The sequence below is a fragment of the Pristiophorus japonicus genome, chromosome 22, assembly GCF_044704955.1.
Source record: "Pristiophorus japonicus isolate sPriJap1 chromosome 22, sPriJap1.hap1, whole genome shotgun sequence".
NCBI lineage: Eukaryota > Metazoa > Chordata > Chondrichthyes > Pristiophoridae > Pristiophorus > Pristiophorus japonicus.
In genome coordinates, this window is record NC_091998.1 from 18,956,951 (window position 1) to 18,980,154 (window position 23,204).

Here is a 23,204-nt window from a genome sequence, read left to right on the forward strand (position 1 = left end):
AACAACATTTCACAATTTATTTCTGTAACTTGCTTTGCGCTAAGCCTTATTCCTTTGACATGCAATTTATTTTATTATTTGGTCTATTAAGCTTTCTCATTCATTTACTCTGTCAGTTTACAAGGTTATCACAGACTAATCTTAATGTTAATAGCCTCTTTGCTTCTTATTTTCCCTCTTGTTTCACATTACAGTAGCATTGTGTCTTGTTGTGTCTTCAGTACACCAGACTTTCAGCATCATTTGGCAGAAGTCTTTGAATTTTTCTTCAGTTTCAACTTATTTTTTTCAATTTTATAATCAAACCATTGGTAACGACCTCATTTCTTTTCTTTGCTGTCTTTGCTTTCCTTTTTCTCGTCTATCTTGCTCTCCTTTTTCTCCTCTTTCTTACTCTCCTTTTCTTTTAGTTTTGATGTTTCTTTAACCTCGGGAAGGTCCTTTGATTTTGTTTCTTTGTTTTCAGGATCGGCCTTTGTTTCCCCTTTAACTGCTCCTGTCACGCCCTCCGACTCTTCCTCAGGTTTATCCAGTGGCTTTTTATCTTCACTTTCGTCTGCCTTTTCTTCAGCAGCGGGTTCAGATTTATCGTGGCTTATTTCTGTTGGTGCCTCAGGCTCTGATTCTTTCCCTTGACCTTTGACAGCTGCCTTGGCTGTAGAATTTCCAGACTCAGTCTGACCTTCTTTAGGACTTTCAGGCTCAGCTTTTGCCTCAGTAGCTTCTTCTTCCACAGTCTCCTCTTTTGTCTTATCAGATTCACCTTCCGTTGCATCCTGTTTTGCCTCAATAACTTGTTCCTCCACAACCTTCTCTTTGGCTTCAGCAGTGTCTCCTTTCACAGTTTCCCCTTTTGCCTCAATAGCTTCTTCCTCACTGGCCTTTACTTTTACCTGGACAGCTTGTTCCTCCTCTTTGGCCTCAGGAGCTTCTTTGTCTTCCTTGGCCTCAGTACCTTCTCCCTCTTTGGCCTCGGAAGCTTCTCCCTCTTTGGCCTCGGAAGCTTCTCCCTCTTTGGCCTCGGGAGTTTCTCCCTCTTTGGCCTCAGGACCTTCTCCCTCTTTAGCCTCAGGACCTTCTCCCTCTTTAGCCTCAGGACCTTCTCCCTCTTTAGCCTCAGCACCTTCTCCCTCTTTGGCCTCAGGTGTTTCTCCCTCTTTGGCCTCAGCAACTTCTCCCTCCTCTTTAGCCTCAGTACCTTCTCCCTCTTTGGCCTCAGGTGTTTCTCCCTCTTTGGCCTCAGGTATTTCTCCCTCTTTGGCCTCAGGACCTTCTCCCTCTTTAGCCCCAGCACCTTCTCCCTCCTCTTTAGCCTCAGCACCTTCTCCCTCCTCTTTGGCCTCAGCACCTTCTCCCTCTTCTTTGGCCTCAGCACCTTCTCCCTCTTCTTTGGCCTCAGCACCTTCTCCCTCTTCTTTGGCCTCAGGTGTTTCTCCCTCTTTGGCCTCAGGTGTTTCTCCCTCTTTGGCCTCAGCACCTTCTCCCTCTTTGGCCTCAGCACCTTCTCTCTCCTCTTTGGCCTCAGCACCTTCTCCCTCTTTGGCCTCAGCACCTTCTCCCTCCTCTTTGGCCTCAGCACCTTCTCCCTCCTCTTTGGCCTCAGCATCTTCTCCCTCTTTGGCCTCAGCACCTTCTCCCTCTTTGGCCTCAGCACCTTCTCCCTCCTCTTTGGCCTCAGCACCTTCTCCCTCTTTGGCCTCAGCATCTTCTCCCTCTTTGGCCTCAGCACCTTCTCCCTCTTTGGCCTCAGCATCTTCTCCCTCTTTGGCCTCAGCACCTTCTCCCTCTTTGGCCTCAGCACCTTCGCCCTCCCCTCTTGCATCACTGGTTGCTTCTTCTATAATAGTTTTCTTTTCCTCAAACTCTTCATCATAGACTTGGCCAGGTTTCAGTTTCACATAAACATCTTCGAGCTCTGCCATGTCAACTTCCTTTGTTGTCTCACTTACAACCTCTTCGACAAACTTGTACTGAGGGATGGCCTTTGTCTTAGTTGTCATGTCTGATGCTTGCGTTATATATTGTGGTTGTCTGTATGCATAGGATGAAGGCCTGAAGCTATCAGTAATTGATTCAAATCTGGTCTCCTCGCCTTCAAGGAGTTTCCTTAATAAAGAAAAAACAGATTACTGTCAACTTTTAGCTTGTCCTGTGGAAACAGAGAACAGTACTTGTTATGGGAAGGCAATGTTTTATCTGTCACTTAATTAAAACCCCTAAATATTGAAAGCCAAGGTAAATTTTCAAAATATTCATTTTCTTTAAGTAGGATTAGCTAAATTATTTTCCACCAAATTTCTAATAGGTTCCAAAATAAGATTAGATAAATGTATTCAATTGGATGCCACTGAAATAAATGATAAGATAAGACATACCGTGGTCGCAATTTCTGCCAAGAGTTGTTCCATTTTCTCAAAGGGTCAATTGAGTGAAGGAGGATCATGAAGGGCTTATTTGTTTTCCAATTGACATAAGTCTGTCTCAGTAACCATGAAGCAATTTACTTCATGGTTACTGTATTGTGATCCATAATTCATCATTGCCTTCCTTCAAGTGTATAATATATTTGCTTCATGGGTGCTCTGCTTAAGAATTCATAGCAACACATTGCTATTAAGAGTTAGTTGGTTTATTAACAAAGGTTTACCAATCATACTACACATTACCAGTTCATCCATTAGGCACACAACTGCATGCCTCATCGTGGATGACCTAGACCCAACTTACTGGGGTTTTATTGAGTCTTGTGAACAACATGTGACTGGCTAAGCCACTCGCAATGCAACAGCTCTACAACTATTTTGGATAGAACTTTTAAATCAAGGACCCTCTTTTAGTAAGGGCACTAGAACCCTCAAATTTCCAAATTACCTGGGAACTTTATCAAATTAAATTAAAACTCTGTTTTCCGGGGTGATGATGCACTCCAGTCCCCTCGATGCCCACCTCTCGCGGAAGACCGCGAGCGCACCGGTGGACACCGCGTGTTCCATCTCCAGGGATACCCTGGCGAGAACATAGCCGCGGAAGAGAGGTAGGCAGTCGGGCTGAATGACCCAGCAACAGCATCCTCACAGGTGCATACATTACAAAGTGCTCATTATGTTTTTCAACATCCTGGTCTCATTGACTCCCCAGTGGTTACTAAACTCTCAAACTGCCTGTCTGATATTATGATCTGGATGCGTTGAAATTTCCTTGTGGTCAGCTAAACTCGAAGTAATCTTCCTCGCTCTGTGCTACTGCCTCGATTCCCATTGAACTCTCTGGCTCTGAGGCTTAACTCAATATGCAGTTGTGTTCGATGCTGCGTTGAGATCCAATTGATGACAAAGACTGCTCTGTTCCATTTTCAGAGCCTTGTTCGTCTTCTCACCTACACCTCCCTCTCTGCCACCGAGACCCTAATCCATATTGTCATTACCTCAATGTTCTCCTTCTCCAATGGCCCGCTCACTGGCTTCTCCACCTTCACAAACTTCAACTAATTCAGAAGGCTGTAAACCTGTGTCCTCTCCTGCACAAAGTCCCGCACGCTCATCACCTTGTCCAAGCTGTGTTTTATGGTCTCTCTGTTCTACAGTGAATTGACTTTAAGATCTTCACCTTCGCTTTCAAATCCCTCCATTGCTTAGTCCCACCCTCACACCATTGTTCTACTATTGGTGGCTGTTTCTCCAGACATTATGCTTTTCCACTGGAACTCACTTTCTAAATTTCTATGCCTTGCCACCTCTCTCCCTGCTTCCTAAAAACCCTTCTCTTTTTCTTTTTCTTTGATTCTCTGCATCCACCTTTTTTCCGCCATGTGACGTGCTTCTACACATTCGAGTGATTTCTGGATCCCACCCTCTCGTGGGGAGCGCATGTTGCGAAATTACAGTCACACATCCTGCCATCCTAAAAGGCACTCCCTGCAAACGATGCCCCCTACTGGAGTGCCAGATTACGGATCACTCCCATTGTTCCTTGGGTGAGGAATGCTATCAAGATACAAGGTGTTGTGGAGGGCAATATATGTCGTGTCCTCCTTTTAAAAAGATTAAACGGGAGGTGCGTAAGATGTGATTCATCGCAAGAAGAATACGATTTGTATTGGAGATTCACTCTCTTGATACTATTGGAAGAGCAGAGATCCAATCAGCAGCATTTAAAAACACTTTTAGAAAGAAAGAAAGACTTGCATTTATATAGCGCCCTTCATGACCACCGCATGTCCCAAAGTGCCTTACAACCAATGAAATAATTTTTGAAATGTAGTCACTGTTGTAACGCGAGAAGCGTGCTGTTAATATGGTTTGTATTTATCTTTCAGACTGGGCCTGCTGAGGCAGGAGTGGAGCTAAATTTGCAGACAAATGCTTTGGGGAAGTTTGGAATTATAAAACTACAGTATGAGGGACTTCAGTTACGTTGATAGACTGGAGAAGCTGGGGTTGTTCTCCTGAGAGCAGAGGAGGTTGAGAGGAGATTTGATCGAGGTGTTCAAAATCATGAGGGTTCTGGACAGAGTAGATCGAGAGAAACTGCTCCCATTGGCGGAAGGGTCGAGAACAGAGGACACAGATTTAAGGTGATTGGCAGAAGAACCAAAGGCGACGTAAGAGAAAACCTTTTTACGCAGCGAGTGGTTAGGATCTGGAATGCACTGCCTGAGAGGATGGTGGCGGCAGACTCAATCGTGGCTTTCAAAAGGGAGTTGGAGAAGTACCTGAAGGAATTGCAGGGCTACAGGGAAAAGACAGGAGAGTGGGACTAGCTGAGAGTTGGCACGGGTTCGAATGGCCTTTTTCCGTGCTGTAACCATTCTATGATTCTATAATTCTATCATCATTTGAGGGCGCTGAGCACCTCGAGTCTCATCGACAAGAGCATGCAGAAATCAAGCGCAGGCAGTGGAAGGAGTGTGTGGCAAACCAGACTCCCCACCCACCCTTTCCTTCAACCACTGTCTGCCCCACCTGTGACAGAGACTGTAATTCCCATATTGGACTGTTCAGTCACCTGGGAACTCACTTTTAGAATGGAAGCAAGTCTTCCTCGATTTCGAGGGACTGCCTATGATGAGGAGTATGTCCCCTCTAAATTTTTTTCTCTTTTCTTCCCTTGTGATTTCCACTGGGATATGGCTCCATGGATGCCGGAAGATCTCCCAAACCTCACACAAATGGTCGTTCTTCATGTAGGAGCCTAGATGCTAATTATTGGCAGGCTATTCGACTGTGGGACTCTCATGATCAAGCCTGCCTCTGTATTCACTCAATGCCCCCATATCCAGCAGAGCAACGATCAGAAGTGGGAACTCCGATTGATCCCTCACCCAGGAATGCTTGGGCCAATTGTAGTGTCGTTACTGTCTTTACTGAGGGCAGCTGACTTTTCCCACTATGAAAGCCTGTGCACGTTACTGGTAACTTTGCTAAAATTGTTCTTCTTTGGAAAATCACAAACTGAAATCTGAACCATAAGAAGAAAAGTGCTGCAATTGATGGGCGCTGGGAACTATAGTAAAATTACTGGCTTATCAGTCAGCATCTGTGGAGAGAAGAATCAATTAGCACCTTCAGACCCATCTTCAAATGCTAAGTGTGTTTAAACCAGGATTGCGGAAATCTGGAACTCCCGCCCCCAAAGAGCTGTTGAGGTTGGGGGGGGGGGGAAGGTGGGGGGTCAATTGAAAATTTATAAGCTGCGTTTGCTAGCTTTTTGTTAAGCAAGGGAGTAAGGGGTTACGGCACCACGGCAAGTAGATGGAGTTGAGATACAAATCAGTCAAGATCTAATTGAATGGTGGACAGACTCTAGGGGCGGAATGTTCCTCTGTTCTTATGAAACTATTAAAAAAGGAAAGAGTCATTGTCGATGTTGTCCCGGTGATGCTGCCTGTCCCTGCCTCACTGCAGGATAACCCCACCCCTACAGCACTGCACCAAGCCGAATGCAAATAGACGTAATCAGTGAGTCACACCAAATACATGGCTGTGATTATTTGCCAGTGTGTTACTGAAATACAGTTAAAATGTTCAAATAAGTACTAACTGTCTTGATGTTTCAGGAATGCTGCAGGTTTAACCATTTCCTAACCAGAGATGTCCTGGGCCAATATTTATCCCTCCACCAACACCACTAAAACAGATAATCTCGTCATTTCTCTTGTGCAGTGCGCAGACTAGTTGCTGCGTTTCCTGCATTACAGCAGTGACTACACTTCAAAAGTACTTCATTGGCTATAATGCGCCCTGGGACGTCCTGAAGTCACGATGGCGCTATATAAATGCAAGTTCTTTCTTTAGAAATTGCAATTATTTTCATTGACAAATAAATGATGTGTATACCCAGTTTATTTATCTTAGGTTATGGGAGATCTGGAAAAATACTGAAAGGGAGTCTTAAAGCTTACAGTTGCTCCACATAATTCTCTTCAGCAACATCTGTTGATCTGAATGTCTATCAGTCAGGATATTGTCACAACATCATTATTTTATTCTTTGTTATAATGTTTTAGCAACTAGATGTCCATTATAAGTGGCAGTTCAAGTTAGCATTAATAACTCGTGCTGTTGAAAGGTATGCATGGATTTGTAACGACAGAAATCTTTGAATTCTGTTTTTGTGCTGCATATATTTTATGCTGTTTTATAACATATATTGGATATTTTACTTGCTTATGTGCTAGATACAATTCAAGCCCAGTACACAGGCTGTTGTGGACCTACCTGTAGGAGGCGATCTCCACATCTAAAGCCATTTTGACATTCAGCAGATCTTGATATTCCCTCAGGTGATGAGTCATTTCTTGTTTTGCATTTTTAAGTTCATTTTCTAATTGTTGGACAGCACCCTGAAAAAGACAATTTGTTTAAGGATCACATTGGAATGCAAATGGGGATTTAATCAGATCACACTGCTGTTAAAGGAATTCTCACCTGGTATTGGATTAAATCTCCATGGTGACTGTCTTCAACAACATTCATCTGTTTCTCCAAAGACTCCTTCCTCCCTCTTATTGTCTCCAGCTCTATATTCTTGGACTGTAGTTGCCGATTGTACTCGTTGATCTCCTGCCTTGTGCTCTGTAGAGCTTCTCTGTTGACTTCTGCTGCATTGTTGATTTTGGCTATTCTGGATGTGAACCATTCCTCAGCATGCTGCATGTTGCCATTGGTGTATCCTTCCATCTGGGCTCGGATCTCCCTCAGGGCTCCCGTCAGGTCGGGCTTGGTGAAATCTTTCATTTCAACACTGACCTGCGAGGCTTGGATCTGGGCGAACAGATCAGCCACCTCTTCCTCGTGACTGTTCTTCAGGAACACGATTTCCTCCATGAGCGACTGTGCTTTCCTTTCTAGCTCCAATTTAATCAAGTTGGCGTTGTCGCTGTGCTTCTTGTAGGCTTGAATACTTGCTTCGGTGTCGTGTCGAATTTGTACTTCTTCCTCATATTTCCCCTTCAGTCGTTGGAGATCTTCCTCCAGGTGCTCACGGTCCAGGTGAATCTGCATCTTCTGGTTCTCAATTTCTTGGATGAGGTTTCGTAACTCGGCGATCTCCGGCTCATTGATATTTGGAAGGGAAGAAATGGTGTGCCTTTGCCTGAGGTCTACGATTTCGGCCTCCAGACCCTTGTTCTGCTGCTCCAGCTGCCTGACCTTGTCGATGTAACCGGCGAAGCGGTCGTTGAGACCCTGCATCAACTCCTTCTCGTTGGCGCTGACCATTTTGGCATCTTCGTAAAAGAGGCCGGACTGGCTGAGCTCGACATTTCCCGAGGGCCTGTGAGCTGGTGAGCTGTATCCTCGGGCCGCAGACAGGGTGCTGTGTTTGAGCGATGATCTTGACCAGTCCTGGGAGCTGAAATCTGAGCCTGGGAAGCCCGGGTTCCGAGTTACGGTCCTGGAAGAGACGGAGTGCAGCTTCCCGAGCGGAGAGCTACTAAGAGGCTGCCAACCATAACTCATCTTGCTGCTGTTTGATCGAGCTCGAATGCAGAGTCTCTGCTCTCCGTCTGCCTGATATAGGGAGCGCTAGTGGTGACTTTGCAAAATTGATTCTTTGCCTACTAAAGGGAAATTTGTGATGCCTTCGCTTGATTTCTGTTCTGCATTTAAAACGGCAATGCTTATCTTGTGGATTGGTTGATTGATTTGTTTCTTTGTTTTGGGAAGATTGATATTTAATGAATGAAAAATCAATTTGCTTTTTGTTTAAAAAAAACTGCAGAATTTTCCCTCAAGTTACAAATACTGAATATTGTTCCTTTCCAGGAGGATGACTCACTCTGGGCTAGGAGCATGTTGAGAGTGAGATGGAGCATTGCAGCAAGGAAGATCGAGAAGAGCGTTGGTGCGTCTTCGCTCAGTGCCAACATCCCCAGCATCGAAGCACTGACCACACTCGACCAGCTCCGCTGGGCGGGCCACATTGTCCGCATGCCCGACACGAGACTCCCGAATCAAGCGCTCTGCTCGGAACTCCTAAATGGCAAGCGAGTCCCAGGTGGGCAGAGGAAACGTTTCAAGGACACCCTCAAAGCCTCCTTGATAAAGTGCAACATCCCCACCGGCACCTGGGAATCCCTGGCCCAAGACTGCCCAAAGTGGCGGAAGAGCATCCGGGAGGGCGCTGAACACCTCGAGTCTCGTCGCCGAGAGCGTGCGGAAATCAAGGGCAGGCAGCGGAAGGAGCGTGCGGCAAACCAGGCTCCCCACCCACCCTTTCCTTCAATCACTGTCTGTCCCATCTATGACAGAGACTGTAACTCACTTTTAGAGTGGAGGCAAACCTTCTTCGATTTTGAGGGACTGCCTATGATGATGGATAGGAGCATGTCCTTTTGTATTAACCCGCTGGATCCCAGGATATGCATGGGTGTAGTATTCATTGTACAGGTTCACAGTAGGTCACAGCAGGCTTAGGCTGCTGTTCAAGCCAGGAATTGTATTGGAGCAAGTCCGTTCTGAATCACTGCCTTTACTCTCAGCTCACTCTCTATAGGGTCGAGGAACATTCAAAGAATTGAAAGCAATGAAGTACGGCTTGGGCTACTTCACACTGATAATCTGAGCATCCTACTCCCAAAGCTCTATCCGATTCTGGTTCATTCGATGCGTCGCATGCACACGGCACAGTAATCCTCTCTTTACTGTGGGCCTTTGGGCTGGAAATTCAGTTGAAGGTTTTTTAAGACGCTAATGTCGGGCGTTGGCTAAATTTAGCGCCAGAAAATGGCAGCCAAAATATTTAGTGTTTGCGCCCTGACAGTGGAGTGGAGCGGTATGGAAGAGCTCTTATCTTAGGGCGCTAGGCTGGGTGAGCAACGGAATATCTCGAGTTAAAGACCTGGCTTCGTAGTGCCCTGAGAGAGGCCTCCCTGCAACATTACTCACCCCACATAAAGTTAAATCGCAAGAAAAAAAATCGCAATCGCCCTTCCCTCTCGCAGTCATTCCGTCCCATTGCAATGGGACAGCTCCGCACGCCAGCTTTCTCTGGCGGGGTCACTAGAGGGTGCTATGGGCGCAAACCAAATGGTGTATCCGTGTCGATACCGGGGGCGTTGCACATCGGCGCGGAGCTCCCAGGCGATACTCCTCAGTGCCGCTGGTATCGGCACACTGAATTTGCCGAGCGGCGCCAATGCTGGTGCTCGCGGCTGCAAACCCTTTAGCGCCCCTGGAGTGCCCCACCCCCCGCGCTATCTAACCGAATTTCTCCCCCTTTATGTTGAAGCTTATGATAAATTGCTCGGGTTGGGTGGCTCTTCCTCACAAACTTGCATCCTTGGCTCATTCTCCCTCTTGTAAAACCTGCTGGAGGAAAGCCTGCTTCCACCGGCTGTGAATACTGCCCTCGTTCCCTGCGCTGACACCACTTTAAATGCTGGGCCCTGAGCCTGACGCAGTGCTGGGACGTGGTTGCTTTTCACATTGCTCCCAGATTGCAGACAGTGAAACGTGCCAATTCTGTATTTTAAGCTTGTGTCTGCCCTGCATCATTGCCTCGAAGGTTGCAGGAACCCATGTAGAACCTGTTCAAAGCTACAATGAGCTTTTTTTACTGATGTGCAGATTTCTATGAAACTGAGGTGTTAAAATGACAGCTCGGATCAGGCAAGGAGTTTAGTCTACTGGAATTGTACGGAGCGTGTGGATTATTTTGTGTAATATGGTTTTAAGCACTGAGCTCTTTTAATTTTGATTGCCTATTGACGGATTAATATGATTAACTGTGGGAAGGGACATCCTCAGACACAAACAGTATAGCTAGAAAATATACCAGCCTGGTGTGGCATTCGCCCTATCTTCCCTGAACTACAACTCCAATACTGAACACCAAACTCTCATTTCCCAGGCTGTTACTGACCTCATCTTCTCTAGAAAGCTGCTCATCATGACCTCCAACCCCACTCAGCCTGTTTTTAACCCTTCACCAAAGGAGAATGTCCCAGTAGACCAATCATTTCAGCCATCTGTTGTCCAACCAAACTTATTTTCTCTTATCATGACTCAATTTCCTCGCCCCACCCCGTCCCGGCCTTAACTAATCACTACCCACCTAGAAATTCTAGTATCCTGGTCATAACCAGCTCCCCCTCTATAATCCCTCTACATCTCTGCCCTTCACCAGGATGACCCTGCACATCTCCCACAAACAATGGCCCAATCAGTCTCCATCCACCAGAACCCTCCCCTGTCTGTCCTCACCTTACACCCCATCATCATTCAGCAGATCATGCTCATTTCAGTTTGGGTGCAGACACGTTGACTGAAGCACGAGACAAGTAGCTGGAGTCAACTTACATTCAGAAATGTAAAATTGAACAGCAAGCATAGTTAGACATACGGGAGCCCATAGTGTCGGGGCCCAAGAGCGTATTTTGACCAATGTTTTCATTGCAGAGATGACTAAGTTTGGTCATGAATATCTTAGTTTGTCTTTATAAAATGGAATTCCTTAAGTGACACAAATATGCATTCACAGGAGGTCCATGGCAATAGCTTCAAGTAACTGTAAAACCATGGAACAGTTTTCCTTTGACAAAAGTGAAATTGTGACATTATTTAGTAATTTCATTGACTAGCTGTGGAATTCTGTGAAGACAGAATTGTAAGTTCAGACAGTAGATTCTAGCAAAATGTCCTGCTATCCCAGATTACTGATAATTGAAGGCTGCTAGTCCCCCAATGTTTCAAACAAAGTCTTGTCCTTGTGCTTAAATCCCTTCCTTGCTTTGGTCCTCCCTATCTCTGAAACCTCTTCCAGCTCTACATCCCCTCAAACTGTCTGTTCGTCTGCTCCTTTCTCCCTTCACCCCACTCCCTCCCCTTCACCCCACTCTCTCCCCTTCGGCCTAATCTCTCCCCTTCACCCCACTCTCTCCCCTTCGCCCCACTCCCTCCCCTTCACCCCACTCTCTCCCCTTCGCCCTACTCTCTCCCCTTCACCCCACTCTCTCCCCTTCACCCCACTCTCTCCCCTTCGCCCCACTCCCTCCCCTTCGCCCCACTCCCTCCCCTTCGCCCCATTCTCTCCCCTTCGCCCCACTCCCTCCCCTTCGCCCCACTCCCTCCCCTTCGCCCCACTCCCTCCCCTTCGCCCCACTCCCTCCCCTTTGCCCCACTCCCTCCCCTTCACCCCACTCTCTCCCCTTCGCCCCACTCCCTCCCCTTCGCCCCACTCTCTCCCCTTCGCCCCACTCTCTCCCCTTCACCCCATTCTCTCCCCTTCGCCCCACTCCCTCCCCTTCGCCCCACTCTCTCCCCTTCACCCCATTCTCTCCCCTTCGCCCCACTCCCTCCCCTTCGTCCCACTCCGTCCCCTTCGCCCCACTCTCTCCCCTTCGGCCTAATCTCTCCCCTTCGCCCCACTCTCTCCCCTTCGCCCCACTCCCTCCCCTTCACCCCACTCTCTCCCCTTCGGCCTAATCTCTCCCCTTCGCCCCACTCTCTCCCCTTCGCCCCACTCTCTCCCCTTCACCCCACGCTCTCCCCTTCACCCCACGCTCTCCCCTTCACCCCACTCGCTCCCCTTCGCCCCACTCTCTCCCCTTCACCCCACTCTCTCCCCTTCACCCCACTATCTCCCCTTCACCCCACTCTCTCCCCTTCACCCCACTATCTCCCCTTCACCCCACTCTCTCCCCTTCACCCCACTCTCTCCCCTTCACCCCACTCCCTCCCCTTCACCCCATTCTCTCCCCTTCGCCCCACTCCCTCCCCTTCACCCCACTCCCTCCCCTTCGCCCCACTCTCTCCCCTTCGCCCCACTCCCTCCCCTTCGCCCCACTCCCTCCCCTTCGCCCCACTCCCTCCCCTTCACCCCACTCTCTCCCCTTCGCCCCACTCCCTCCCCTTCACCCCACGCTCTCCCCTTCACCCCACTCGCTCCCCTTCGCCCCACTCTCTCCCCTTCACCCCACTCTCTCCCCTTCACCCCACTCTCTCCCCTTCACCCCACTCTCTCCCCTTCACCCCACTCTCTCCCCTTCGCCCCACTCTCTCTCCTTCACCCCACTCCCTCCCCTTCACCCCACTCTCTCCCCTTCACCCCACTCCCTCCCCTTCACCCCACTCTCTCTCCTTCACCCCACTCTCTCCCCTTCATCCCACTCTCTCCTCTTCACCCCACTCTCTCCCCTTCATCCCACTCTCTCCCCTTCGCCCCACTCTCTCCCCTTCACCCCACTCTCTCCCCTTCACCCCACTCTCTCCCCTTCGCCCCACTCTCTCTCCTTCATCCCACTCTCTCCCCTTCATCCCACTCCCTCCCCTTCACCCCACTCTCTCCCCTTCATCCCACTCTCTCCCCTTCACCCCACTCTCTCCCCTTCGCCCCACTCTCTCCCCTTCACCCCACTCTCTCCCCTTCACCCCACTCTCTCCCCTTCACCCCACTCTCTCCCATTTGCCCCACTCCCTCCCATTTGCCCCACTCCCTCCCCTTTGCCCCACTCCCTCCCCTTTGCCCCACTCTCTCCCCTTCGCCCCACTCTCTCCCCTTCACCCCACTCTCTCCCCTTTGCCCCACTCTCTCTCCTTCATCCCACTCTCTCCCCTTCATCCCACTCCCTCCCCTTCACCCCACTCTCTCCCCTTCATCCCACTCTCTCCCCTTCACCCCACTCTCTCCCCTTTGCCCCACTCCCTCCCCTTTGCCCCACTCTCTCCCCTTCGCCCCACTCTCTCCCATTTGCCCCACTCCCTCCCCTTCGCCCCACTTTCTCCCCTTCACCCCACTCCCTCCCCTTTGCCCCACTCTCTCCCCTTCACCCCACTCTCTCCCCTTCACCCCACTCTCTCCCCTTTGCCCCACTCTCTCCCCTTCACCCCACTCCCTCCCCTTCACCCCACTCCCTCCCCTTCACCCCACTCCCACCCCTTCACCCACTCCCACCCCTTCACCCACTCCCTCCCCTTCACCCCACTCCCTCCCCTTCACCCCACTCCCACCCCTTCACCCCACTCCCACCCCTTCACCCCACTCCCTCCCCTTCGCCCCACTCTCTCCCCTTTGCCCCACTCTCTCCCCTTTGCCCCACTCTCTCCCCTTTGCCCCACTCCCTCCCCTTCACCCCACTCTCTCCCATTCACCCCACTCCCTCCCCTTCACCCCACTCTCTCCCCTTTGCCCCACTCCCTCCCCTCCATCCCACTCCCTCCCCTTCGCCCCACTCCCTCCCCTTCATCCCACTCCCTCCCCTTCGCCCCACTCTCTCCCCTTCGCCCCACTCTCTCCCCTTCACCCCACTCTCTCCCCTTCACCCCACTCTCTCCCCTTCACCCCACTCTCTCCCCTTCACCCCACTCTCTCCCCTTCGCCCCACTCTCTCTCCTTCACCCCACTCCCTCCCCTTCACCCCACTCTCTCCCCTTCGCCCCACTCTCTCCCCTTCACCCCACTCTCTCCCCTTCACCCCACTCTCTCCCCTTCGCCCCACTCTCTCTCCTTCATCCCACTCTCTCCCCTTCACCCCACTCTCTCCCCTTCGCCCCACTCTCTCCCCTTCACCCCACTCTCTCCCCTTCACCCCACTCTCTCCCCTTCACCCCACTCTCTCCCATTTGCCCCACTCCCTCCCATTTGCCCCACTCCCTCCCCTTTGCCCCACTCTCTCCCCTTCGCCCCACTCTCTCCCCTTCGCCCCACTTTCTCCCCTTCGCCCCACTTTCTCCCCTTCACCCCACTCCCTCCCCATTGCCCCACTCTCTCCCCTTCACCCCACTCTCTCCCCTTCACCCCACTCTCTCCCCTTTGCCCCACTCTCTCCCCTTCACCCCACTCCCTCCCCTTCACCCCACTCCCTCCCCTTCACCCCACTCCCACCCCTTCACCCACTCCCTCCCCTTCACCCCACTCCCTCCCCTTCGCCCCACTCCCACCCCTTCACCCCACTCCCACCCCTTCACCCCACTCCCTCCCCTTCGCCCCACTCTCTCCCCTTTGCCCCACTCTCTCCCCTTCGCCCCACTCTCTCCCCTTTGCCCCACTCCCTCCCCTTCACCCCACTCTCTCCCCTTCACCCCACTCCCTCCCCTTCACCCCACTCTCTCCCCTTTGCCCCACTCCCTCCCCTCCATCCCACTCCCTCCCCTTCGCCCCACTCCCTCCCCTTCATCCCACTCCCTCCCCTTCGCCCCACTCTCTCCCCTTCGCCCCACTCCCTCCCCTTCGCCGCACTCCCTCCCCTTTGCCCCACTCTCTCCCCTTTGCCCCACTCTCTCCCCTTTGCCCCATTCCCTCCCCTTTGCCCCACTCCCTCCCCTTTGCCCCACTCTCTCCCCTTTGCCCCACTCCCTCCCCTTTGCCCCACTCTCTCCCTTTGCCCCACTCCCTCCCCTTTGCCCCACTCTCTCCCCTTTGCCCCACTCCCTCCCCTTTGCCCCACTCCCTCCCCTTTGCCCCCACTCGCTCCCCTTCGCCCCACTCTCTCCCCTTTGCCCCACTCCCTCCCCTTTGCCCCACTCCCTCCCCTTTGCCCCATTCCCTCCCCTTTGCCCCACTCCCTCCCCTTTGCCCCACTCTCTCCCCTTTGCCCCACTCCCTCCCCTTTGCCCCACTCTCTCCCCTTTGCCCCACTCCCTCCCCTTTGCCCCACTCCCTCCCCTTTGCCCCACTCCCTCCCCTTTGCCCCACTCCCTCCCCTTTGCCCCACTCGCTCCCCTTCGCCCCACTCTCTCCCCTTCGCCCCACTCTCTCCCCTTCGCCCCACTCTCTCCCCTTCACCCCACTTCCTCCCCTTTGCCCCACTCTCTCCCCTTCACCCCACTCTCTCCCCTTCACCCCACTCTCTCCCCTTTGCCCCACTCCCTCCCCTTTGCCCCACTCTCTCCCCTTTGCCCCACTCTCTCCCCTTCGCCCCACTCTCTCCCCTTCGCCCCACTTTCTCCCCTTCGCCCCACTCTCTCCCCTTCACCCCACTTCCTCCCCTTTGCCCCACTCTCTCCCCTTCACCCCACTCTCTCCCCTTCACCCCACTCTCTCCCCTTTGCCCCACTCCCTCCCCTTCACCCCACTCCCTCCCCTTCACCCAACTCCCTCCCCTTCACCCCACTCCCACCCCTTTACCCACTCCCTCCCCTTCACCCCACTCCCCTCCCCTTCGCCCCACTCCCACCCCTTCACCCCACTCCCACCCCTTCACCCCACTCCCTCCCTTTCGCCCCACTCTCTCCCCTTTGCCCCACTCTCTCCCCTTCGCCCCACTCACTCCCCTTTGCCCCACTCCCTCCCCTCCATCCCACTCTCTCCCCTTCACCCCACTCTCTCCCCTTCACCCCACTCCCTCCCCTTCACCCCACTCCCTCCCCTTCACCCCACTCCCTCCCCTTCACCCCACTCTCTCCCCTTCGCCCCACTCTCTCCCCTTCACCCCACTCCCTCCCGTTCACCCAACTCTCTCCCCTTCACCCCACTCTCTCCCCTTCACCCCACTCTCTCCCCTTCACCCCACTCTCTCCCCTTCGCCCCACTCTCTCCCCTTCACCCCACTCTCTCCCCTTCACCCCACTCTCTCCCCTTCACACCACTCTCTCCCCTTCGCCCCACTCCCTCCCCTTCGCCCCGCTCTCTCCCCTTTGCCCCACTCTCTCCCCTTCGCCCCACTCTCTCCCCTTCACCCCACTCTCTCCCCTTCACACCACTCTCTCCCCTTCGCCCCACTCTCTCCCCTTTGCCCCACTCTCTCCCCTTCGCCCCACTCTCTCCCCTTCACCCCACTCTCTCCCCTTCGCCCCACTCTCTCCCCTTTGCCCCACTCTCTCCCCTTCGCCCCACTCTCTCCCCTTCACCCCACTCTCTCCCCTTTGCCCCACTCCCTCCCCTTTGCCCCACTCTCTCCCCTTCGCCCCACTCTCTCCCCCTTCGCCCCACTCTCTCCCCTTCACCCCACTTCCTCCCCTTTGCCCCACTCTCTCCCCTTCACCCAACTCCCTCCCCTTCACCCCACTCCCTCCCCTTCGCCCTACTCCCACCCCTTCACCCCACTCCCACCCCTTCACCCCACTCCCTCCCCTTCACCCCACTCCCTCCCCTTTGCCCCACTCTCTCCCCTTCACCCCACTCCCTCCCCTTCACCCCACTCCCTCCCCTTCGCCCCACTCCCACCCCTTCACCCCACTCCCACCCCTTCACCCCACTCCCTCCCCTTCGCCCCACTCTCTCCCCTTTGCCCCACTCTCTCCCCTTCGCCCCACTCACTCCCCTTTGCCCCACTCCCTCCCCTCCATCCCACTCTCTCCCCTTCACCCCACTCTCTCCCCCTTCACCCCACTCCCTCCCCTTCACCCCACTCCCTCCCCTTCACCCCACTCCCTCCCCTTCACCCCACTCTCTCCCCTTCACCCCACTCCCTCCCCTTCACCCCACTCTCTCCCCTTCGGCCTAATCTCTCCCTTCACCCCACTCTCTCCCCTTCGCCCCACTCCCTCCCCTTCACCCCACTCTCTCCCCTTCGCCCTACTCTCTCCCCTTCACCCCACTCTCTCCCCTTCACCCCACTCTCTCCCCTTCGCCCCACTCCCTCCCCTTCGCCCCACTCCCTCCCCTTCGCCCCATTCTCTCCCCTTCGCCACACTCCCTCCCCTTCGCCCCACTCCCTCCCCTTCGCCCCACTCCCTCCCCTTCGCCCCACTCCCTCCCCTTTGCCCCACTCCCTCCCCTTCACCCCACTCTCTCCCCTTCGCCCCACTCCCTCCCCTTCGCCCCACTCTCTCCCCTTCGCCCCACTCTCTCCCCTTCACCCCATTCTCTCCCCTTCGCCCCACTCCCTCCCCTTCGCCCCACTCTCTCCCCTTCACCCCATTCTCTCCCCTTCGCCCCACTCCCTCCCCTTCGTCCCACTCCGTCCCCTTCGCCCCACTCTCTCCCCTTCGGCCTAATCTCTCCCCTTCGCCCCACTCTCTCCCCTTCGCCCCACTCCCTCCCCTTCACCCCACTCTCTCCCCTTCGGCCTAATCTCTCCCCTTCGCCCCACTCTCTCCCCTTCGCCCCACTCTCTCCCCTTCACCCCACGCTCTCCCCTTCACCCCACGCTCTCCCCTTCACCCCACTCGCTCCCCTTCGCCCCACTCTCTCCCCTTCACCCCACTCTCTCCCCTTCACCCCACTATCTCCCCTTCACCCCACTCTCTCCCCTTCACCCCACTATCTCCCCTTCACCCCACTCTCTCCCCTTCACCCCACTCTCTCCCCTTCACCCCACTCCCTCCCCTTCACCCCATTCTCTCCCCTTCGCCCCACTCCCTCCCCTTCACCCCACTCCCTCCCCTTCGCCCCACTCTCTCCCCTTCGCCCCACTCCCTCCCCTTCGCCCCACTCCCTCCCTTCGCCCCACTCCCTCCCCTTCACCCCACTCTCTCCCCTTCGCCCCACTCCCTCCCCTTCACCCCACGCTCTCCCCTTCACCCCACTCGCTCCCCTTCGCCCCACTCTCTCCCCTTCACCCCACTCTCTCCCCTTCACCCCACTCTCTCCCCTTCACCCCACTCTCTCCCCTTCACCCCACTCTCTCCCCTTCGCCCCACTCTCTCTCCTTCACCCCACTCCCTCCCCTTCACCCCACTCTCTCCCCTTCACCCCACTCCCTCCCCTTCACCCCACTCTCTCTCCTTCACCCCACTCTCTCCCCTTCATCCCACTCTCTCCTCTTCACCCCACTCTCTCCCCTTCATCCCACTCTCTCCCCTTCGCCCCACTCTCTCCCCTTCACCCACTCTCTCCCCTTCACCCCACTCTCTCCCCTTCGCCCCACTCTCTCTCCTTCATCCCACTCTCTCCCCTTCATCCCACTCCCTCCCCTTCACCCCACTCTCTCCCCTTCATCCCACTCTCTCCCCTTCACCCCACTCTCTCCCCTTCGCCCCACTCTCTCCCCTTCACCCCACTCTCTCCCCTTCACCCCACTCTCTCCCCTTCACCCCACTCTCTCCCATTTGCCCCACTCCCTCCCATTTGCCCCACTCCCTCCCCTTTGCCCCACTCCCTCCCCTTTGCCCCACTCTCTCCCCTTCGCCCCACTCTCTCCCCTTCACCCCACTCTCTCCCCTTTGCCCCACTCTCTCTCCTTCATCCCACTCTCTCCCCTTCATCCCACTCCCTCCCCTTCACCCCACTCTCTCCCCTTCATCCCACTCTCTCCCCTTCACCCCACTCTCTCCCCTTTGCCCCACTCCCTCCCCTTTGCCCCACTCTCTCCCCTTCGCCCCACTCTCTCCCATTTGCCCCACTCCCTCCCCTTCGCCCCACTTTCTCCCCTTCACCCCACTCCCTCCCCTTTGCCCCACTCTCTCCCCTTCACCCCACTCTCTCCCCTTCACCCCACTCTCTCCCCTTTGCCCCACTCTCTCCCCTTCACCCCACTCCCTCCCCTTCACCCCACTCCCTCCCCTTCACCCCACTCCCACCCCTTCACCCACTCCCACCCCTTCACCCACTCCCTCCCCTTCACCCCACTCCCTCCCCTTCACCCCACTCCCACCCCTTCACCCCACTCCCACCCCTTCACCCCACTCCCTCCCCTTCGCCCCACTCTCTCCCCTTTGCCCCACTCTCTCCCCTTTGCCCCACTCTCTCCCCTTTGCCCCACTCCCTCCCCTTCACCCCACTCTCTCCCATTCACCCCACTCCCTCCCCTTCACCCCACTCTCTCCCCTTTGCCCCACTCCCTCCCCTCCATCCCACTCCCTCCCCTTCGCCCCACTCCCTCCCCTTCATCCCACTCCCTCCCCTTCGCCCCACTCTCTCCCCTTCGCCCCACTCTCTCCCCTTCACCCCACTCTCTCCCCTTCACCCCACTCTCTCCCCTTCACCCCACTCTCTCCCCTTCACCCCACTCTCTCCCCTTCGCCCCACTCTCTCTCCTTCACCCCACTCCCTCCCCTTCACCCCACTCTCTCCCCTTCGCCCCACTCTCTCCCCTTCACCCCACTCTCTCCCCTTCACCCCACTCTCTCCCCTTCGCCCCACTCTCTCTCCTTCATCCCACTCTCTCCCCTTCACCCCACTCTCTCCCCTTCGCCCCACTCTCTCCCCTTCACCCCACTCTCTCCCCTTCACCCCACTCTCTCCCCTTCACCCCACTCTCTCCCATTTGCCCCACTCCCTCCCATTTGCCCCACTCCCTCCCCTTTGCCCCACTCTCTCCCCTTCGCCCCACTCTCTCCCCTTCGCCCCACTTTCTCCCCTTCGCCCCACTTTCTCCCCTTCACCCCACTCCCTCCCCATTGCCCCACTCTCTCCCCTTCACCCCACTCTCTCCCCTTTGCCCCACTCTCTCCCCTTTGCCCCACTCTCTCCCCTTTGCCCCATTCCCTCCCCTTTGCCCCACTCCCTCCCCTTTGCCCCACTCTCTCCCCTTTGCCCCACTCCCTCCCCTTTGCCCCACTCTCTCCCCTTTGCCCCACTCCCTCCCCTTTGCCCCACTCTCTCCCCTTTGCCCCACTCCCTCCCCTTTGCCCCACTCCCTCCCCTTTGCCCCACTCGCTCCCCTTCGCCCCACTCTCTCCCCTTTGCCCCACTCCCTCCCCTTTGCCCCACTCCCTCCCCTTTGCCCCATTCCCTCCCCTTTGCCCCACTCCCTCCCCTTTGCCCCACTCTCTCCCCTTTGCCCCACTCCCTCCCCTTTGCCCCACTCTCTCCCCTTTGCCCCACTCCCTCCCCTTTGCCCCACTCCCTCCCCTTTGCCCCACTCCCTCCCCTTTGCCCCACTCCCTCCCCTTTGCCCCACTCGCTCCCCTTCGCCCCACTCTCTCCCCTTCGCCCCACTCTCTCCCCTTCGCCCCACTCTCTCCCCTTCACCCCACTTCCTCCCCTTTGCCCCACTCTCTCCCCTTCACCCCACTCTCTCCCCTTCACCCCACTCTCTCCCCTTTGCCCCACTCCCTCCCCTTTGCCCCACTCTCTCCCCTTTGCCCCACTCTCTCCCCTTCGCCCCACTCTCTCCCCTTCGCCCCACTTTCTCCCCTTCGCCCCACTCTCTCCCCTTCACCCCACTTCCTCCCCTTTGCCCCACTCTCTCCCCTTCACCCCACTCTCTCCCCTTCACCCCACTCTCTCCCCTTTGCCCCACTCCCTCCCCTTCACCCCACTCCCTCCCCTTCACCCAACTCCCTCCCCTTCACCCCACTCCCACCCCTTCACCCACTCCCTCCCCTTCACCCCACTCCCTCCCCTTCGCCCCACTCCCACCCCTTCACCCCACTCCCACCCCTTCACCCCACTCCCTCCCCTTCGCCCCACTCTCTCCCCTTTGCCCCACTCTCTCCCCTTCGCCCCACTCACTCCCCTTTGCCCCACTCCCTCCCCTCCATCCCACTCTCTCCCCTTCACCCCACTCTCTCCCCTTCACCCCACTCCCTCCCCTTCACCCCACTCCCTCCCCTTCACCCCACTCCCTCCCCTTCACCCCACTCTCTCCCCTTCGCCCCACTCTCTCCCCTTCACCCCACTCCCTCCCGTTCACCCAACTCTCTCCCCTTCACCCCACTCTCTCCCCTTCACCCCACTCTCTCCCCTTCACCCCACTCTCTCCCCTTCGCCCCACTCTCTCCCCTTCACCCCACTCTCTCCCCTTCACCCCACTCTCTCCCCTTCACACCACTCTCTCCCCTTCGCCCCACTCCCTCCCCTTCGCCCCGCTCTCTCCCCTTTGCCCCACTCTCTCCCCTTCGCCCCACTCTCTCCCCTTCACCCCACTCTCTCCCCTTCACACCACTCTCTCCCCTTCGCCCCACTCTCTCCCCTTTGCCCCACTCTCTCCCCTTCGCCCCACTCTCTCCCCTTCACCCCACTCTCTCCCCTTCGCCCCACTCTCTCCCCTTTGCCCCACTCTCTCCCCTTCGCCCCACTCTCTCCCCTTCACCCCACTCTCTCCCCTTTGCCCCACTCCCTCCCCTTTGCCCCACTCTCTCCCCTTCGCCCCACTCTCTCCCCTTCGCCCCACTCTCTCCCCTTCACCCCACTTCCTCCCCTTTGCCCCACTCTCTCCCCTTCACCCAACTCCCTCCCCTTCACCCCACTCCCTCCCCTTCGCCCCACTCCCACCCCTTCACCCCACTCCCACCCCTTCACCCCACTCCCTCCCCTTCACCCCACTCCCTCCCCTTTGCCCCACTCTCTCCCCTTCACCCCACTCCCTCCCCTTCACCCCACTCCCTCCCCTTCGCCCCACTCCCACCCCTTCACCCCACTCCCACCCCTTCGCCCCACTCTCTCCCCTTTGCCCCACTCTCTCCCCTTCGCCCCACTCACTCCCCTTTGCCCCACTCCCTCCCCTCCATCCCACTCTCTCCCCTTCACCCCACTCTCTCCCCTTCACCCCACTCCCTCCCCTTCACCCCACTCCCTCCCCTTCACCCCACTCCCTCCCCTTCACCCCACTCTCTCCCCTTCGCCCCACTCTCTCCCCTTCACCCCACTCCCTCCCGTTCACCCCACTCTCTCCCCTTCACCCCACTCCCTCCCCTTCACCCCACTCTCTCCCCTTCACCCCACTCTCTCCCCTTCGCCCCACTCTCTCCCCTTCACCCCACTCTCTCCCCTTCACCCCACTCTCTCCCCTTTGCCCCACTCCCTCCCCTTTACCCCACTCTCTCCCCTTCGCCCCACTCTCTCCCCTTCACCCCACTCTCTCCCCTTCACCCCACTCTCTCCCCTTCACCCCACTCTCTCCCCTTCACACCACTCTCTCCCCTTCGCCCCACTCTCTCCCCTTCGCCCCGCTCTCTCCCCTTTGCCCCACTCTCTCCCCTTCGCCCCACTCTCTCCCCTTCACCCCACTCTCTCCCCTTCACACCACTCTCTCCCCTTCGCCCCACTCTCTCCCCTTTGCCCCACTCTCTCCCCTTCGCCCCACTCTCTCCCCTTCACCCCACTTTCTCCCCTTCTCCCCACTCTCTCCCCTTCACCCCACTCCCTCCCCTTCACCCCACTCTCTCCCCTTCACCCCACTCTCTCTCCTTCGCCCCACTCTCTCCCCTTCGCCCCACTCTCTCCCCTTCACCCCACTCTCTCCCCTTCACCCCACTCTCTCCCCTTCACCCCACTCTCTCCCCTTCACCCCACTCTCTCCCCTTTGCCCCACTCCCTCTCCTTCGCCCCACTCTCTCCCCTTCGTCCCACTCCCTCCCATTCGCCCCACTCCCTCCCCTTCACCCCACTCCCTCCCCTTCGCCCCACTCCCTTCCCTCTGCCCCACTATTTACGGCCTTGCCTACAGCCGCTTAGGCCCTAAGCTTTTGAATTCCGTCCTTAAACCCTTTGGCTTATTCACCTCTCCCTCTCCCTTGAAGACCTTCCTTAAAAGCCACATCTTTTGACCAAGCTTTTGGTTCCCTTCCAAATCTCTCCTTGTTTGGCTCAGTATCGATTTTTTGTCTGGTTATGTTTTTGTGAAGAGCTGCGGGACATTTTTCTACGTTAATGATGCTGAATAAACGCTGTTGTTCATCTGTGGCTCAGTGGGTAGCACACTTGCGTCTGAGTCAGAAGGTTGTGGGTTGTGAGCACAAAAATCTAGGCTGACACTCCAGTGCAGTGCTGAGGGGGGCTACCTTGCGGATGAGTCCTTAAACCGAGGCCCTGTCTGCTCTCTCAGGTGGATGTAAAAATCCCATGGCACTATTTTGAAGAAGAGCAGGGGAGTTATCCCCGGTGTCCTGGCTAATATTTATCCCTCAATCAATATCACATAAACAAATTATCTGGTCATT

General features: G+C 55.6%; 1 protein-coding gene across 1 annotated transcript in view; it reads right to left on the reverse strand.

Moving 5' to 3' along the window:
* Positions 1–320: 320 nt before the first annotated feature.
* Positions 321–23,204, reverse strand: part of LOC139235181 (neurofilament light polypeptide-like) — a 30,221-nt gene continuing 7,337 nt past the window's right edge. The window contains exons 2-5 of the mRNA XM_070866400.1: positions 6,927–8,009; positions 6,717–6,841; positions 1,899–2,106; positions 321–1,850 (exon numbers count right to left, since the gene is read on the reverse strand). Coding sequence (XP_070722501.1) covers positions 321–1,850; positions 1,899–2,106; positions 6,717–6,841; positions 6,927–8,009 — 2,946 coding nt within the window. The remainder of the gene's footprint in view (positions 1,851–1,898; positions 2,107–6,716; positions 6,842–6,926; positions 8,010–23,204) is intronic.